This window comes from Lampetra fluviatilis, chromosome 60 (genome assembly GCF_964198595.1).
Source record: "Lampetra fluviatilis chromosome 60, kcLamFluv1.1, whole genome shotgun sequence".
Classification (NCBI taxonomy): Eukaryota; Metazoa; Chordata; class Hyperoartia; order Petromyzontiformes; family Petromyzontidae; genus Lampetra; species Lampetra fluviatilis.
The window spans coordinates 4,830,461-4,849,839 of NC_136334.1; the positions used below are offsets into that span (position 1 = coordinate 4,830,461).

Sequence of the window (19,379 nt, forward strand, 5' to 3'; positions counted from 1 at the left end):
ACTCTGATAATGTATGCACTTTGCTTGAAGTTGATTGGTCCACACCCGAGACAGCTTTCCTTAGAGCCTAGTCTCACATGGTGTTGGACCAGATGACGCCAAAAGGCGCACAACTCAAAGACAACGCACCATCAGAGTATGAGAGCTCGGGGTAAGCATCTACACCATTGGAACCTCATTTACCAGCAGGTATTGCGGTCTATGCAAATACGACTCCTCGTAAAAAAGGTGTCAGTTTTGTTGCCAGATAAAAGGGTAAAAAAACCTATTATCTTCTTTAGCTTCTTCTTCTTGGTTCTTTCGGTAAAGTCACGTAGAAGGGAAGTAATAAAATAATTAAAATAAAAGACAATAAAATAAAATAATAATTTAATAAAATAATATAATAAGATATTGAAATAATATAATAAAATAATATAATATTAAAATAATATAATAAAATAATATAATTATAAAATAATATAATAAAATTATATAATAAAATATTGAAATAATATAATATAATAATACATTTTTTAAATAACATAATAAAATAATATTATATAATAATTCTTCAGCTTGTCGACTGCAGCGACCCCGGTCCCCTCTCAGGGACCCGCCTTTTATCTCCCCACGGGTCGGGGCCAGCTCCGCCCTTGGTTCTTCAAGTTCCGCAGATGTAGATGCCACCGGTTCTTCAAGTTCCGCAGATGTAGATGCCACCGGTTCTTCAAGTTCCACAGATGTAGATGCCACTGGTTCTTTATGTTCTGCAGATGTAGATGCCACTGGTTCTTCAAGTTCCGCAGATGCAGATGCCACTGGTTCTTCATGTTCTGCAGATGTAGATGCCACTGGTTCTTCATGTTCTGCAGATGTAGATGCCACTGGTTCTTCACGTTCTGCAGATGTAGATGCCACTGGTTCTTCAAGTTCCACAGATGTAGATGCCACTGGTTCTTCACCTTATACAGATGTAGATGCCACCGGTTCTTCAAGTTCCGCAGATGTAGATGCCACTGGTTCTTCAAGTTCCACAGATGTAGATGCCACCGGTTCTTCAAGTTCCGCAGATGTAGATGCCACTGGTTCTTCAAGTTCCACAGATGTAGATGCCACTGGTTCTTCATGTTCTGCAGATGTAGATGCCACTGGTTCTTCAAGTTCCGCAGATGTAGATGCCACCGGTTCTTCAAGTTCCGCAGATGTAGATGCCACTGGTTCTTCATGTTCTGCAGATGTAGATGCCACTGGTTCTTCACGTTCTGCAGATGTAGATGCCACTGGTTCTTCAAGTTCCACAGATGTAGATGCCACTGGTTCTTCACCTTATACAGATGTAGATGCCACCGGTTCTTCAAGTTCCACAGATGTAGATGCCACTGGTTCTTCAAGTTCTGCAGATGTAGATGCCACTGGTTCTTCACGTTCTGCAGATGTAGATGCCACCGGTTCTTCAAGTTCCACAGATGTAGATGCCACTGGTTCTTCATGTTCTGCAGATGTAGATGCCACTGGTTCTTCACGTTCTGCAGATGTAGATGCCACTGGTTCTTCAAGTTCTGCAGATGTAGATGCCACTGGTTCTTCACGTTCTGCAGATGTAGATGCCACTGGTTCTTCAAGTTCTGCAGATGTAGATGCCACTGGTTCTTCACGTTCTGCAGATGTAGATGCCACTGGTTCTTCACGTTCTGCAGATGTAGATGCCACTGGTTCTTCACGTTCTGCAGATGTAGATGCCACTGGTTCTTCAAGTTCCACAGATGTAGATGCCACTGGTTCTTCAAGTTCCACAGATGTAGATGCCACTGGTTCTTCAAGTTCCGCAGATGTAGATGCCACTGGTTCTTCAAGTTCCGCAGATGTAGATGCCACTGGTTCTTCAAGTTCCACAGATGTAGATGCCACTGGTTCTTCATGTTCTGCAGATGTAGATGCCACTGGTTCTTCAAGTTCCGCAGATGTAGATGCCACTGGTTCTTCATGTTCTGCAGATGTAGATGCCACTGGTTCTTCAAGTTCCACAGATGTAGATGCCACCGGTTCTTCAAGTTCCGCAGATGTAGATGCCACTGGTTCTTCAAGTTCCGCAGATGTAGATGCCACCGGTTCTTCAAGTTCCGCAGATGTAGATGCCACTGGTTCTTTATGTTCTGCATATGTAGATGCCACCGGTTCTTCAAGTTCCGCAGATGTAGATGCCACCGGTTCTTCAAGTTCCGCAGATGTAGATGCCACTGGTTCTTTATGTTCTGCATATGTAGATGCCACTGGTTCTTCAAGTTCCGCAGATGTAGATGCCTGTGCCGCCATCTATTTGCGCGGTGGTTGAACGCACGGACCGGGTTTTGTTTGTATCTCGAAAATGCCGTAGTCGCTCGGGGGGCTGTTGGGGGGGCTGTTGGGGGGGCTGTTGGGGGGGCTGTTGGGGGGGCTTGTGGGTAGGCGGGGTACTTTTAACGAACTTTACCGGGTGCCGTTTTCGGAGCTCTCCAAGGTGCTGGCGCGTGCTTCCCTTTCCCCTGCGGTTTTAAATGTCTGCACGTGTTTGCTTGTTGGGGAGCCACGGTTGCATTCCCGACGTTTTGTGCGCGTGCGTAGTGCGTGCGTAGTGCAGACGCTGGGCTCAGGTTCCCCCGTGTGGCCTCAACAAATTGTAGGTGCAGGTTCCGTTGAGCGAGCGCCTACGAAGGCCGGCACGGCACACGGCGTGGTTGGGTGGGCGGCTAGCACCACGCCCGGCCGCCTTTGTCTCCCCAGGGGCGATGATGATAACACACTGCACCTGGGACACCAAAGACAAAGGTCCCCAGCGTAGCCTGTAACAGGCTGTTGGGGCAAGTGCTGTTAGCGAGTGGCACCTATGAAGGCCGGCACGGCACACGAGGGGGTATGGGTGGCCGGCACCACGCCCGGCCGCCTTTGTCTCCCCAGGGGCGATGTTTGCTACACATCATGGCACCACGTACTAATTTGTGGCTTTTAAATCTAGATTGAAAACTCATTTGTGGGCAGTGGTAGTGTAGCAGTTGGCGCGCTGCGCTATGAACCCGGCGATCCGAGTTTGATTCCCGCTCACGGCAAACACGGGTGACGATTATCTGAACCGGTCCTGGACCTCCACTATATCGACTCAGCCTTAAATGAGTACCCGGTGCGGTGTGTAAACATCGTCACTGGGGAGACAAAGGCGGCCGAACGTGGTGCTGGCCACCCACCCCCTCGTGCGCCGTGCCGGCCTTCATAGGTGCTCGCTAACAGCACTTGCCCCAACAGTCTGTTGAGGCTATGCGGGGGATCTTTGTCTATATATTTTTTCAAATGGTTTCCATCCTACGAAAGGGGTGTGGGGTTTTTTTTTTCATTCGAAAGGCAGGCTCCGGGGCTCGCGAGTAGTTGTTTGCGCGATTGATTAGCTCTTACGTAAGCGTGCGCGCACGTATTATTTTTTCCTGTCATTGTTTGGAATTGTTACTTATTTTTACATTCATTATTCACGCGACAGCCCTCCGAGTGGCAAAACTCCGTCGCCAGGGCACCCGCCGATAACGTGCAGCGCGCAAACAAAAAGTTACATTGCTCTGACTTTGATTTGAAGCCCGTGGTTTTTTTTTCGTCTAGTTTTGTTGTTTTGCGCACGGGCACAATTCGTCCGTCTCGTCAACGCCCGGGAGGCAAAATTACTCGAGCCGCGAGGCTTTTGCGAGAAGAGGCTGTTGAATTGATCGGGATGTCTCGCCGATTCCGTCGCGTGGCCGGGAGGGGCCTTTATCTCCAGCGGTAGGCCCATTGACAGGGCGTTTGAAAACAAAACATGAATGGCTGTCGGCGGTTGAGTGGTGACAGTGAGGCACGGGTGGTTCAGCGTTGTTGGGGGTGGTTTAGCGGCGGCGCTGGTGGTTTAGTGGCGGTAGGGATGGTTTAGCTTCTGTGCTGGTGGCTTGGCAACAGGGCGAATGGTTTAGCAGTTGTCCAGATGGCTTAGCCGATATGCGGGTGGCTTAATTGCGGTGTGGGTGGTTTAGTGGCGGTGTGAGTTGTTTAGTGGCGGTGTGGGTGGCTTAATTGTGGTCTGGGTGGTTTAGTGGCAGTGTGGGTGTCTTAATGGATCTCCAGATGGTTTAGCGGATATGCGGGTGGCTTAATTGCGGTCTGGGTGGTTTAGTGGCAGTGTGGGTGTCTTAATGGAAGTCCAGATGGCTTTGCGGATATGCGGGTGGCTTAATTGTGGTCTGGGTGGTTTAGCGGCAGTGTGGGTGTCTTAATGGATCTCCAGATGGTTTAGCGGATTTGCGGGTGGCTTAATTGCGGTCTGGGTGGTTTAGTGGCAGTGTGGGTGTCTTAATGGATGTCCAGATGGTTTAGCGGATTTGCGGGTGGCTTAATTGCGGTCTGGGTGGTTTAGTGGCGGTGTGAGTGGTTTAGTGGCGGTGTGGGTGGCTTAATTGTGGTGTGGGTGGTTTAGTGGTGGTGTGAGTGGTTTAATTGTGGTGTGGGTGGCTTAATTGCGGTGTGGGTGGCTTAATTGCGGTGTGGGTGGTTTAGTGGCAGTGTGGGTGTCTTAATGGATGTCCAGATGGCTTTGCGGATATGCGGGTGGCTTAATTGCGGTGTGGGTGGTTTAGTGGCAGTGTGGGTGTCTTAATGGATGTCCAGATGGTTTAGCGGATATGCGGGTGGCTTAATTGCGGTGTGGGTGGTTTAGTGGCAGTGTGGGTGTCTTAATGGATGTCCAGATGGCTTTGCGGATATGCGGGTGGCTTAATTGCGGTGTGGGTGGCTTAATTGTGGTGTGGATGGTTTGGTGGTGGTGTGAGTGGCTTAATTGTGGTGTGGGTGGCTTAATTGTGGTGTGGATGGTTTAGCGGTGGTGTGGGTGTCTTAATTGTGGTGTGGCTGGTTTAGTGGCGGTGTGGGTGTCTTAATTGTGGTGTGGGTGTCTTAATTGTGGTGTGGGTGTCTTAATTGCGGTGTGGGTGGCTTAATTGTGGTGTGGGTGGTCCAGCGGTGGTGCAAGTGGCTTAATTGCGGTCTGGGTGATTTAGTGGCAGTGTGGCTGGCTTAATTGTCTTGTGGGTGGTCTAGCTGCGGTGTGGCAGGCTTAGCTTGTGGTGCGGCTGGCTGACCGCTCGCCGCGTGCGTTGCGTGCGAGTGCCGCGCAGCTGGGACCAGGGTCACCTTGTCAACAAGACACACGAGGCGCGGCGCTGCGAAGCTTTGCCTCCCAAAATAAATAAGTGTGTAAAAAAAAAAATATATAGAGCGAGAAATAAATAAATTACACCACAGATAAATAACGCGGAATGTTTTTTTTTCATTTTATTTAACGCTGAGTTGTGGGCTCGGTTAAAAATTTATATATTTTTTTCCCCCCCCACCGGGGAGGCTGCAGATTTAAGCGCACGCAGGACGACAAAAAAAACAACAACCTGCAAATGCACGCGGCTCCCTTTACTCATTGCCTCGACTTATCGGCGGCGACGAGAGCTTGCTGGCTTTCATTATCGCGATCGCGCGGGCGATCGGGCTCTGGCTCTACCCCGCGTACACAAGCACAACGTGCGCTGCATTTAACAAAACAAAACAAAAATTCGATTAAAAGGCAAATTGTTTTAATTCTGCCATCGCGGGTCTTTCGAGCCCTTGCGCTGAGACCTGAGACGGCACGAGGTTCCGGCCTCGTGCGTACGGGGAAATTCTTTCGCGCCGTACGTAGCCAACCGTGCGTTTCGGAGGTGCGGGGGAAGGACAATAAACTATGGGTCTCTATGTGAGTCTGTGGGTCTCTGTGTGAGTCTGTGGGTCTCTGTGTGAGTCTGTGGGTCTCTGTGTGAGTCTGTGGGTCTCTGTGTGAGTCTGTGGGTCTCTGTGTGAGTCTGTGGGTCTCTGTGTGAGTCTGTGGGTCTCTGTGTGAGTCTGTGGGTCTCTGTGTGAGTCTGTGGGTCTCTGTGTGAGTCTGTGGGTCTCTGTGTGAGTCTGTGGGTCTCTGTGTGAGTCTGTGGGTCTCTGTGTGAGTCTGTGGGTCTCTGTGTGAGTCTGTGGGTCTCTGTGTGAGTCTGTGGGTCTCTGTGTGAGTCTATGGGTCTCTGTGTGAGTATGTCGGTTTCTGTGTGAGTCTGTGGGTCTCTGTGTGAGTCTGTGGGTCTCTGTGTGAGTCTGTGGGTCTCTGTGTGAGTCTGTGGGTCTCTGTGTGAGTCTGTGGGTCTCTGTGTGAGTCTGTGGGTCTCTGTGTGAGTCTGTGGGTCTCTGTGTGAGTCTGTGGGTATCTGTGTGAGTCTATGGGTCTCTGTGTGAGTCTATGGGTCTCTGTGTGAGTCTGTGGGTCTCTGTGTGAGTCTGTGGGTCTCTGTGTGAGTCTATGGGTCTCTGTGTGAGTCTGTGGGTCTCTGTGTGAGTCTATGGGTCTCTGTGTGAGTATATCGGTTTCTGTGTGAGTCTGTGGGTCTCTGTGTGAGTCTATGGGTTTCTGTGTGAGTATGTCGGTTTCTGTGTGAGTCTGTGGGTCTCTGTGTGAGTATATGGGTTTCTGTGTGAGTATGTGGGTCTCTGTGTGAGTCTGTGGGTCTCTGTGTGAGTCTGTGGGTCTCTGTGTGAGTCTATGGGTCTCTGTGTGAGTCTGTGGGTCTCTGTGTGAGTATATGGGTTTCTGTGTGAGTCTGTGGGTCTCTGTGTGAGTCTATGGGTCTCTGTATTAGTCTGTGGGTCTCTGTGTTAGTCTGTGGGTCTCTGTGTGAGTCTGTGGGTCTCTGTGTGAGTCTATGGGTCTCTGTGTGAGTCTGTGGGTCTCTGTGTGAGTCTGTGGGTCTCTGTGTAAGTCTATGGGTCTCTGTGTGAGTCTATGGGTCTCTGTGTGAGTCTATGGGTCTCGGTTCACGAGGAGAATGGCTGTTTCGGTCCACATTTAAAAGCGCACGGCTCCAGCGGCTTACCAATATCGGCGCCGTCACCGCCGTTCAGCGTTAAAGCGGTGGCTCTCATTCCTTCCTGGGCCGCACCCTCCAGAATCCCGATTTAAAGCTTTCGTGACTGCAGGGATTCATCTTCTTGGTTCTTTCGGTAAAGTCACGTAGAAGGGAAATAATAAAAAAATAAAAAAATATATATTTTTCGATGTAAAGCTTTCGTGACTGCAGGGATTCATCTTCTTGGTTCTTTCGGTAAAGTCACGTAGAAGGGAAATAATAAAATAATAAAAATAAAACATAATTAAATTTCGATTTGAAGATTTCGTGACTGCAGGGATTCATCTTCTTGGTTCTTTCGGTAAAGTCACGTAGAAGGGAAGTAATAAAATAATAAAAATAAAACATAATTAAATTTCGATTTGAAGATTTCGTGACTGCAGGGATTCATCTTCTTGGTTCTTTCGGTAAAGTCACGTAGAAGGGAAGTAATAAAATAATAAAAATAAAACATAATTAAATTTCGATTTGAAGATTTCGTGACTGCAGGGATTCATCTTCTTGGTTCTTTCGGTAAAGTCATGTAGAAGGGAAGTAATAAAATAATAAAAATAAAACATAATAAAATAAAATAATTCTCACGACGTTTCGGCTACAACGCAAGCAGCCGTCTTCACCTGAAGACTTCACTTGAAGACGGCTGCTTGCGTTGTAGCCGAAACGTCGTGAGAATTATTTTATTTCATTATGTTTTATTTTTATTATTTTATTACTTCCCTTCTACGTGACTTTACCTCCAGAATCCGTTCGCGGACGGAGACTTCTCCGAAAAAATGTTTCACGTTACGCGTGTGCGTGCGTGTGCGTGTGTGCGCGTGCGTGCGTGTGCGTGCGTGTGTGTGCGTACGTGTGTGTGTGTGCGTGCGTGTGCGTACGTGTGTGCGTGTGTGTGTGCGTGCGTGTGCGTGCGTGTGTGTGCGTACGTGTGTGTGTGTGCGTGCGTGTGCGTACGTGTGTGTGTGTGTGTGCGTGTGTGTGTGCGTGTGCGTGTGTGCGTGCGTGTGTGTGCGTGTGTGTGTGCGTGCGTGCGTGTGCGTGCGTAAAAACCTATTCTTGAACAAGCGCCGCTGTGAAACGGCGGTTGAATGAAAAAATAAATCCGCGGGAACGATTACGTTTCTTTTTTATTTTCAATTGTCATCGGCTCGCGTTAATTGCCTATGCCGCCCACAGTGTATTGCGTGGTGGGGGGGGGGGGGCAACCGTAGCCCCCCCCCCCTCTGCACCCCCCACACCCCCCGCTCATCCTCCCCTCGCCCCCCTCTCCCCCCGCTCTCCGCTGCACCGCGGGAGCGACGCGGCCAGACGGTGCGGGATGTGAAGCACCGCCAACACTCCAAGCGGGGGAGAGAGAGAGAGAGGGGGGGGGGGGTAGCGTCCGATGGACGAGCGTCAACGCTGTGGGGGGCGGGGGGGGCTGCTGGGTAGGTGGTTGGTGGGCACCAGTGGGGGGGGGGGGGGCGCTACGGTGGCGAGGAGATGTTAACGACCTCGCCTGGTGTGCAGGAGATTGTGGGTTCAGTCCCGACCCTCAGAGCTGTGTGTTTGGAGTTTGCGTGTCTTTCTCTTTCTCTCTCTCCCCGTGGTCACGTGGATTTTTCTCCGCTTGCCTCCGGTTTTTCCCTGCACGTTTTGAATCGAGGTCACGCGTTTAGAGTGTTCGGCTGCTCTGCATTCCCACACGCGATGGGTGATAAGCCAGGTCGCTTCTGACAAATAACTTTTTTCGTTCGTTCGGACTCACCGTCATTCATGCCAACAGCATCCCACAACCCTGTTCATGAAATATATTTTAGGACCTAATCCCATACACGCGGTTGGCTACGTACGGCACGAAAGAAGCCCAAAGACAAAGACCCCCCGTATAGCCTGTAACAGGCTGTTGTGGCAAGTGCTGTTAGCGAGCACCTATGAAGGCCGGCACGGCACACGAGGGGGTGGGTGGCCAACACCACGCCCGGCCGCCTTTGTGTCCCTAGTTGCAATGTGTACACATCGCACCAGGTACTCATTTGAGGCTGAGTCCACCTAGGGGAGGCCCAGAACCGGTTCAGATAATCGTCACCGGTGTTGGCCGTGAGCGGGAATCGAACCCGGGTCGCCAGGTTCGTAGCGCTACACACGCACACCGAGCAAATGAAAACCCTACTACCACTACCACCAAGCAAAATAATAATTTTTTTTTTAGAAACGTCACCAAAACAAAAAGCACAACGAGGCTATACGCAGTTGGATTCCAGCAGCAGCTACTGGAATCAGCCGCCCGTGAAAGAGACGCTGAGATGTAGTGTGGACAGTACCCTATTCCGTACCGGTGCGTCAGAGATAAGATATTGCCACTCGAAATGCGTCTAAGCTGGACCCGTAGAGCGACCAACTCGGAAGGAAGAAACGCTGTCCTCCCGACAGACCTGGTCTTCACCTGAGGACGGCTGCTTGCGTTGTGGCCGAAACGTCGTGAGAATTGTATTTTATTGTGTTTTATTTTTATTATTTTATTATTTCCCTTCTACGTGACTTTACCGAAAGAACCAAGAAGATGAATCCCTGCAGTCACGAAAGCTTTCAAATAGGAAGAAACGGCTTGCGCGTGGAAGAAGACGACCCTGATGATGATGATGATGACGCAGGCAGGCAGTGATGAGAAGGAAACTGACACCGTACGTAGGATGGGACAACAACAGTAACATTAAAGCGTTGTTGTTGTTGTTGTTGTTTTTTGAACAACGGAAAGGTCCACATTGAGAGGAAGGCCCAAGGGAGGTAGTGGCTTGTTGACGACATCGTTAGAGGAAAGACGTCACGCACCGCTTGAGCCGTATCGGCACGACAAGACACACAGGCTACTACGGGGCTCTATGAAGCGTGGATCGTGATGATGATGATGCACTACACTATACACTACACTATACACTACACTATACACTACTATACACTACACTATACACTACACTATACACTACACTATACACTACACTATACACTGCTATACACTACACTATGCACTACTATACACTACTATACACCACACTATACACTACGCTATACACTATAGTACACTACGCTATACACTACACTATTATACAATAGGCTATACACTACACTATTATACACTACACTATACACTATTATACAATACGCTATAAACTACACTATTATACACTACACTGCACTACTATACAATAGACTAGTATGATATCTGCACCATGGATCGTTATGATGACGACGATTGATTTTCAACTGTAAATTAGTAAAAAAATAAAAAATAAATACATTCTGCCATGTGTACGCATGCACGTTGAACTTCTTAGCCAAACATGCCAATCGGAGCCGCGGCAAAATGCTCCACTCAGGCGCCCGGATTTCGTTGATTGATTCATCGCGCCTAGTCGGCTACACAACTGTGTGACCTCTTGCGGCAGCGTTCGCTCGAAACGGCCCTCGACGCATCCTCGTTGATAGCACCACAACGACGCTGGATCAGAGGTCGGAACCGGGTACCCGATACCAGTACCCTACCCGGGTACGGGTATAGCCGTTTGCGACCCTGGTGCGGCCGGGTACGGGTACGGGTAGGCCGTGAGTCACTGGTGAGTCACCGTTTGTCACTCATTTCCCAGCGTCTTGTCTCTTCTCACAATTCAAGTTCCTAGAATCAACCCACCCGCGCCTGCAACATGGCTTCATCCCAGAGGTCGCAACCGGGTACCCGATACCCGTACCCTACACGATACCCGGCTACCCGTACCCGGCCGGGTACGGGTACGGGTAGCCGTTTGCGACTCTGGTACGGCCGGGTACGGGTAGGCCGTGAGTCACTGGTGAGTCACCGTTTGTCACTCTTCTTCTTGGTTTTTTCGGTAAAGTCACGTAGAAGGGAAGTAATAAAATAATAAAAATAAAACATAATAATAAATAGTGAGTATTATTTTATTATGTTTTATTTTTATTATTTTATTACTTCCCTTCTTCGTTACTTTACCCAAAAATCCAAGAAGATGAATCCCTGCAGTCACGAAAGAAGCTTTAAATCGAAAAATGTTTGTCACTCATTTCGGGTAGGGTACGGGTACGAGTAGGGAACAGCTACCTGTACCCGGCCGGGTACGGGTACCCATTTGCGACCCTGGTGCGGCCGGGTACGGGTAAGGAATCAAAACCCGTTTGTGACCTCTGCGCCGGATTCAACGGAATAGCTTCTGCTGTGCGAAAAAGTCGGCGTAGGTTGTCCCTCGGAGAGACCGGCGCTCGCCATGGGAACGTGGAACTTCCACCCCTGAGCTCAGGGCTGCTAATGGGGTGACGGTTGCCGAACACTGCCTGCGACGATAACGATGACGAACGTGTAATTGGTGTTAGGCGTTATGCCGGTGATGACGATGCCAAAGGTTAATTGAGAACGGTGATGAGTGTAACGTTAATGACAGACGTAGGCTGTGTAAGCTGTGATAATGATTGATAACGCTGCTGCTGCTGATGATGATGTTGACAGTGACCCTGTACATCTCGTGCGTGTGTGTGCGTGTGTGCGTGTGTGCGCGTGTGTGCGTGTGTGTGCGTGTGTGTGCGCGTGTGTGCGCGTGTGTGTGCGCGTGTGTGTGTGTGCGCGTGTGTGTGTGCGTGCGTGTGTGTGTGTGTGTGTGCGTGTGCGCGTGTGTGCATGCGTGTGTGTGTGCGCGTGTGTGCGTGTGCGCGTGTGTGCATGCGCGTGCGTGTGTGTGCGTGTGCGTGTGCTTGCAGAGCCTGGCACGGCACACACGCTCAAGAGTCGGCGGAGAGGGAGGACCTCCTCCCTTCGTCCCGTTCGGCCAGGTGAGGCCAACGCCAAAACACCAACACCAACAATCGTCACCGCCGCTCCTCTGCCAGGCCAAGCGCACTTAGAGGCCGCGTGAAGTGTCGAAGGCTCCGCCGATAGGAGGTCATGGGACGGACCCAGCAGGTGCCATGGGTTGGCCGACTGAGATGGCTGGCAGATGCACCACCTGTGCCCCCCACTGTGCCAACTTGCTGTGTTTTAGCCACCCGGTGCTTGGTTCGTTGTTGTGAGCGTCGCTCCTCCGCCCTCCATTGTTGTTGGAGGGCGACTGCCTCCAACTGCCCAGTAGCGTCCTTCACGAGCCTCCTCCACAGAGGCCGATCTTGACACCAGTTTAACACGTAGTAGGCTTTCGCGACCAATATCATCCATAATACAGGGTGAGATCGCGTAAATATTCAAATGTGTCGTTAAACCCGCCACCACCCGACATGGCCAACTAGTGAGGGTTGTCACGTAAACAGAACAGTGGCCAATTCGTTACTAGTACAGCACTAGTGTATAGTGTAGTGTATAGTAGTGTATAGTGTATTGTGTAGTGTAGTGTATAGTGTAGTGTATAATGTAGTGTATAATAGTGTATAGTGTAGTGTATAGTAGTGTATAGTGTAGTGTATATTGTAGTGTATAGTGCATGCGTGTGTGTGTGCATGTGCGTGTGTTTGTGTGTGTGCATGCATGCGTGCGTGTGTTTGTGTGTGCGTGCGTGTGCGTGCATGCGTGCGTGTGTTTGTGTGTGCGTGCGTGCATGTGTGTGTGTGCGTGCGTGTGCGTGCGTGTGTTTGTGTGTGCGCGTGTGTGCATGCGTGCATGTGTGTGTGCGTGCATGCGTGCGTGTGTTTGTGTGTGCGTGCGTGCATGCGTGCGTGTGTTTGTGTGTGCGTGCGTGTGCGTGCATGCGTGCGTGTGTTTGTGTGTGCGTGCGTGCATGTGTGTGTGTGCGTGCGTGTGCGTGCGTGTGTTTGTGTGTGCGCGTGTGTGCATGCGTGCATGTGTGTGTGCGTGCATGCGTGCGTGTGTTTGTGTGTGCGTGCGTGCATGCGTGCGTGTGTTTGTGTGTGCGTGCGTGCATGTGTGTGCGTGCGTGTGCGTGCGTGTGTTTGTGTGTGTGTGTGTGTATGTGTGCGTGCTGTGTGTGATGCGCGCTACGAAGCCGGCGACCCGAGTTCGATTCCCCGCTCACGCAACGATTATTTGAACTGGTCCTGGGCCTCCTCTAGGTCGACTCAGCCTTAAATGAGAAACCTGGCGCGGTGTGTAGTAAACATCGCCACCGGGGAGACAAAGGCTGCCGGGCGTGGTGCTGGCCACCCACCCCCTCGTGTGCCATGCCGGCCTTCATAGGCGCTACTCACTCACAGCACTTGCCCCTCTGTCTGTTGTCGGCTGTATGGGGGATCTTTGTTTACGTCCTTGCAGAAGTTCCCGGTTTAAACCCAGCGGCGGCCCTGGTCATTACGGCGGTGTAACCACCTCGTTGATAACGCGCCGCCTGCTTCTCGGCAGACGTTGACGAGGTCGCGCCCGGTACACGCAAAGTCTCTTGCCGCAAATGAACCACCAACACGATCTCGCGTCAAACAGCGTAAACCACCGTCGCGCGAATTTCGGTCGTCATCGTCACAGCACGCGCGGCGGCTTTCGGACGCGCTTCTGCGGCCGTCTGGAACGCTCTTTTCTTCCTTCTGACGTTAGGAAGCCCACTGGAGCTACGGTGCACTTTTAAATAGTCTTGATAGAAAACCTAATTTCTTTAGAACAGTTTTTTTGTCCTTCGTAGAGGTGTTGTTGTTTTTTTTGGGGGGTTAGATCGTGTAAATGTAAATGTGTCGTTAAACCTGACACGGCCAATTAGTAAGGTTTGTCACGTGAACTAAAAACGCGGCCAATTCCTTACGAGTACAGCACGCCGGTTGTGCGTTGGAGAGTAAACCCAGTGCAGTGGGGCCTTCAGAGGTGCTGTTCCCTAACAGCACTTGCCCCAACAGTCTGTTGATGTTATAACGGGGCATCTTCATCATTGTCTCGCGTGTGATTGTGAGTGATTGTGTGTCGATACGTGCAGAGGATGTGTGGACGAGTGGGTGGCTGGGTGGCTGGCTGGGTGGGTGGGTGGCTGGCTGGGTGGGTAAGTGGCTGGCTGGGTGGGTGGGTGGGTGGCTGGCTGGGTGAGTGGGTGGGTGGCTGGGTGGGTAAGTGGCTGGCTGGCTGGCTGGGTGGGTGGGTGGCTGGCTGGCTGGCTGGCTGGCTGGGTGGGTGGGTGGGTGGTTGGGTGGGTGGGTGGCTGGCTGGCTGGCTGGGTGGGTGGGTGGCTGGCTGGGTGGCTGGCTGGGTGGGTGGCTGGCTGGGTGGGTGGGTGGGTGGTTGGGTGGCTGGCTGGGTGGGTGGCTGGGTGGGTGGGTGGCTGGGTGGCTGGCTGGCTGGCTGGCTGGCTGGCTGGCTTGGTGGGTGGGTGGCTGGGTGGGTGCATGGCTGGCTGGGTGGCTGGCTGGGTGGCTGGCTGGGTGGCTGGCTGGGTGGCTGGCTGGGTGAGTGGCTGGCTGGGTGGGTGGCTGGGTGGATGGCTGGGTGGGTGGGTGGCTGGGTGGGTACGTGGCTGGTGGGTGGGTTCTGTGGGCGGGCGGATACTCGCAAACCACACTTGCCCCAACACTCCGTTGAGGCTATACGGGGGACCTTTTTCTCTGTCGTCTGGCTGGGTGTGGGTGAGCAGCGCCTCTCTATTAATCACTCCTCCGTCCACCTTCGCCCGACCATCTCAGCTCGGCAACAATTCCCCGCGCCGTATCGAGCCACGGTGGGGGGGGGGTTGGGGGGAGAGAGGGGGCCCCCCCCCCCGCCCCCCGCACCTGTCGAGAGAGGGGGCGACGATTGCTCCGAGTGGACGATTGTTTTAAATCGCGTTCGGCCGGCTCACCGACGGCCGGCTCTGTCACTGTCACCACCCCCCCCTGCCCCCCCCCCTGCCCCCCCCCCACCCGCATCGAAGCCGCGGTGGCTAGGAGATGTTGACTATCTCGCCTGGTATACAGGAGGTCGTGGGTTCGATCTCGATCCTGACGATGCCTGCTGCTGTATTTTTGGAGTTTGCGTCTCTCTCATCATCATCACGGTGGCTAGGAGATGTTGACTACCTCGCCTGGTCTACAGGAGGTCGTGGGTTCGATCCCGACCCTGACGATGCCTGCTGCTGTATATTTGGAGTTTGCGTGTCTCCCCCCCCCCCTTCGTGGTCCCGTAATTTTTTCTCCGGGTCCTCCGGTTTTTCCCATCCGCTTTTAGAATCAACGTCACGCGTTTTGTGTACTTGGCTGCTGCTATACATGTCTGCGTGATGATGATGATAACGACGATAAGCCACTTCGTTGAGCTATCATCTTTGGCCGGGTCGCTTCTGAAAAAAGAGCTACATAGACCCCGGGCGGGGTGGAGGTGGGAGCCTTACCTGGTAAAATAAAATAAATTGTAGGAAATTGTAGTAGACATTTTACGAATTAAAATTATATTACGATGAAAAGACCTCGTGCGAGTCTCATGGCTCCTTTGCAGGAGGGTCCTGCCAAGCATCTTCAGTGGGAGGTCGGGCGGGGGTGATCGCAATACCTGTCGGAGGAGCTCACTGATGGGACTTTGCCCAGATTTTTCAAGGATTTGTGAGCTCCTCACACAATCCAGCCTGCAGGTTAAACCCAGGATGGATCGTAGGCAGGCCAACCTAAATGTTTCCAACCCACACTTACACACACACTTACACACACACTTACACACACACTTACACACACACTTACACCCACACTTACACCCACACTTACACACACACTTACACCCACACACCCACACTTACACCCACATTTACACCCACATTTACACCCACACTTACACCCACACTTACACCCACACTTACACCCACACTTACACACACACTTACACTTACACACACACACCCACACTTACACCCACACTTATACACACACTTACACCCACATTTACACCCACACTTACACCCACACTTACACCCACACTTACACTTACACCCACACTTACACACACACTTACACACACACTTACACACACACTCACACTTACACACACACTTATACACACACTTACACCCACACTTACACCCACACTTACACCCACACTTACACACACACTTACACACACACTTACACCCACACTTACACCCACACTTACACACACACTTACACCCACACTTACACCCACACTTACACCCACACTTACACACACACTTACACTTACACACACACTTACACACACACTTACACACACACTTACACACACACTTACACCCACACTTACACACACACTTACACACACACTTACACACACACTCACACTTACACACACACTTACACACACACTTACACACACACTTACACACACACTTACACACACACTTACACCCACACTTACACACACACTTACACCCACACTTACACACACACTTACACACACACTTACACACACACTTACACCCACACTTACACACACACTTACACCCACACGCACACTTACACCCACACTTACACCCACACTCACACACACACTTACACGCGCACTTACACCCACACTTACACACACACTTACACCCACACTTACACCCACACTCACACTTACACCCACACTTACACACACACTTACACACACACTTACACGCGCACTTACACCCACACTTACACACACACTTACACCCACACTTACACTCACACTTAAACACACACTTACACTCACACTTACACACACACTTACACCCACACTTACACACACACTTAAACACACACTTACACCCACACTTACACCCACACTTACACCCACACTTACACCCACACTTACACCCACACGCACACTTACACCCACACTTACACACACACTTACACACACACTTACACTCACACTTACACCCACACTTACACCCACACTTACACACACACTTACACACACACTTACACACACACTTACACTCACACTTACACACACACTTACACCCACACTTACACCCACACTTACACCCACACTTACACCCACACTTACACACACACTTACACACACACTTACACACACACTTACACCCACACTTACACCCACACGCACACTTACACCCACACTTACACACACACTCACACACATCCCCGCCAACGCGAGCTCCATCACGGTGGCACGTGCGGGACCCCCCCTCCTCGTGATGGACTACCATCCCCGGTGAGGGGGCAGGGGGGGGGGTCCCCCTAACGGTAATCAAGCCCGGGGAGAAATTAGCGGGCAGCTTTACAGGCGGGGGGGGGGGGCGGGGGGGGGCGCAGTGGGTGGGGGGGCGGTGGATGGTGGGGGGGGGGGCGTTGGAAGCTTAACACGCAACGGCAAATACGCGCCGGGGCGAACGCCTGATGGGCTTCGTGTTAAACGAACGGCGGTGGCTTTGGCCCGGGATTGAAACGAGGGCGAACGACCATCGCTCGCCCGCCCGCCCGCTCGCCCGCCCGCTCGCCCGCCCGCTCGCCCGCCCGCTCGCCCGCCCGCTCGCCCGCCCGCCCGCTCGCCCGCTCGCCCGCTCGCTCGTTTGCGTGCGTTCGTCTCGATGACGGTCGGCGTTGGTCAGCTTCGTGGATCTCGATGATCGACGCTGCGGTGGCTGCGGTGACTGTGGTGTGTGGATGTGTAGGCGAACGCGCGAGTGTGTGAGTGCGTGAGTGCGCGAGTGTGTGAGTGCGTGAGTGTGTGAGTGCGCGAGTGTGTGAGTGCGTGAGTGTGTGAGTGCGTGAGTGTGTGAGTGTGTGAACGCGCGAGTGTGTGAGTGCGTGAGTGTGTGAGTGTGTGAGTGTGTGAGTGTGTGAGTGCGTGAGTGCGTGAGTGCGAGCGTGTGTGAGCGCGTGAGTGCGCGAGTCTGTGAGCGCGTGAGTGCGTGAGTGCGAGCGTGTGTGAGTGCGTGAGTGCGTGAGTGCGCGAGTGCGTGAGTGCGTGAGTGTGTCAGTGCGTGAGTGTGTGAGTGTGTCAGCGCGTGAGTGTGTGAGTGTGTCAGTGCGTGAGTGCGTGAGTGTGTCAATGAGTGCGTGAGTGAGTGTGTGAGTGTGTGAGTGCGCGTGAGCGTGAGTGCGTGAGTCTGTGAGTCTGTGAGTGCGTGAGTGTGTCAGTGCGTGAGTGTGTGAGTGTGTCAGCGCGTGAGTGTGTGAGTGTGTCAGTGCGTGAGTGCGTGAGTGTGTCAATGAGTGCGTGAGTGAGTGTGTGAGTGTGTGAGTGCGCGTGAGCGTGAGTGCGTGAGTCTGTGAGTCTGTGAGTGCGTGAGTGTGTCAGTGCGTGAGTGTGTGAGTGTGTCAGCGCGTGAGTGTGTGAGTGTGTCAGTGCGTGAGTGCGTGAGTGTGTCAATGAGTGCGTGAGTGAGTGTGTGAGTGTGTGAGTGCGCGTGAGCGTGAGTGCGTGAGTCTGTGAGTCTGTGAGTGCGTGAGTGTGTCAGTGCGTGAGTGTGTGAGTGTGTCAGTGCGTGAGTGCGTGAGTGTGTCAATGAGTGCGTGAGTGAGTGTGTGAGTGTGTGAGTGCGCGTGAGCGTGAGTGCGTGAGTATGTGAGTTTGTGAGTGCGTGAGTGTGTCAGTGCGTGAGTGTGTGAGTGTGTCAGCGCGTGAGTGTGTGAGTGTGTCAGTGCGTGAGTGCGTGAGTGTGTCAATGAGTGCGTGAGTGAGTGTGTGAGTGTGTGAGTGCGCGTGAGCATGAGTGCGTGAGTGTGTCAGTGTGTGAGTGTGTCAGCGCGTGACCGCGTGAGCGCGTGAGTGCGTGAGTGTGTGAGTGTGTCAGCGCGTGAGTGCGTGAGTGTGTCAGCGCGTGAGTGCGTGAGTGTGTGAATGTGTCAGTGCGTGAGTGTGTGAGTGTGTCAGCGCGTGAGTGCGTGAGTGTGTCAATGAGTGCGTGAGTGTTGCTTGTGACCGCGTGAACGCGTCACGTCTCTCTTCGTCTCCACCCGCGGAGCGTCTGAGCGCGCGGGGCACAATTAGCTACGGAGCTCGGTGGCGAGGCGACGGCGGGGGTCGCGCGCACGTCGCTAGGATCCTTCCTCTCGGCTGGAAGCTAAAATAACAGCGGCACTCGGCACCGATTCATCATCGCCTTCATCTTTGTCTTCGCCGGCGTTGCACCAAAAGTGTCACTACCTCCGTGCACCGTTCGCTAAGATAATTTAACCGGCGCTTTTGCTTTTATATATATTTGTATATTTGTATATATATAGGTAGAAACAAAGAATTTTAGTTGTTGCTGTTGGGGTTCTTTTAACGGTTCCGTATACGCGCGACAAACGGTGCTCGCGTAAAATCTCCGCGCGGAAAATTATAATGATGACGACGACGACGACGCAAACGACGTTTTTCACTGGATGAGAACTCACCCCACCGCCCCCCCCTCCTCCTCCTCCTCAATGGAGGGTCACGGGGTCAGAACAACATTCGGCACAAAAACGATGATGGTAGTGCAAGGTCACCCAACCGCGCGCAGGTATACAACTAAAACATGCCCATCATCTGACTTTACCGAAAGAACCAAGAAGATGAATCCCTGCAGTCACGAAAGATTTACATCGAAATTTTATGATGTTTTATTTGTATTATTTTAT

The 19,379-nt window shown here is 52.1% G+C and overlaps 1 protein-coding gene across 1 annotated transcript in view; it reads left to right on the top strand.

Annotated features, from left to right (window-relative positions):
* LOC144950934 (tudor domain-containing protein 3-like) overlaps nt 1–19,379 on the top strand; it is a 261,619-nt gene that overhangs the window by 111,385 nt on the left and 130,855 nt on the right. Inside the window, exon 6 of the mRNA XM_078881115.1 lies at nt 11,685–11,756. Within this exon, the coding sequence (XP_078737241.1) occupies nt 11,685–11,756 (72 nt within the window). The remainder of the gene's footprint in view (nt 1–11,684; nt 11,757–19,379) is intronic.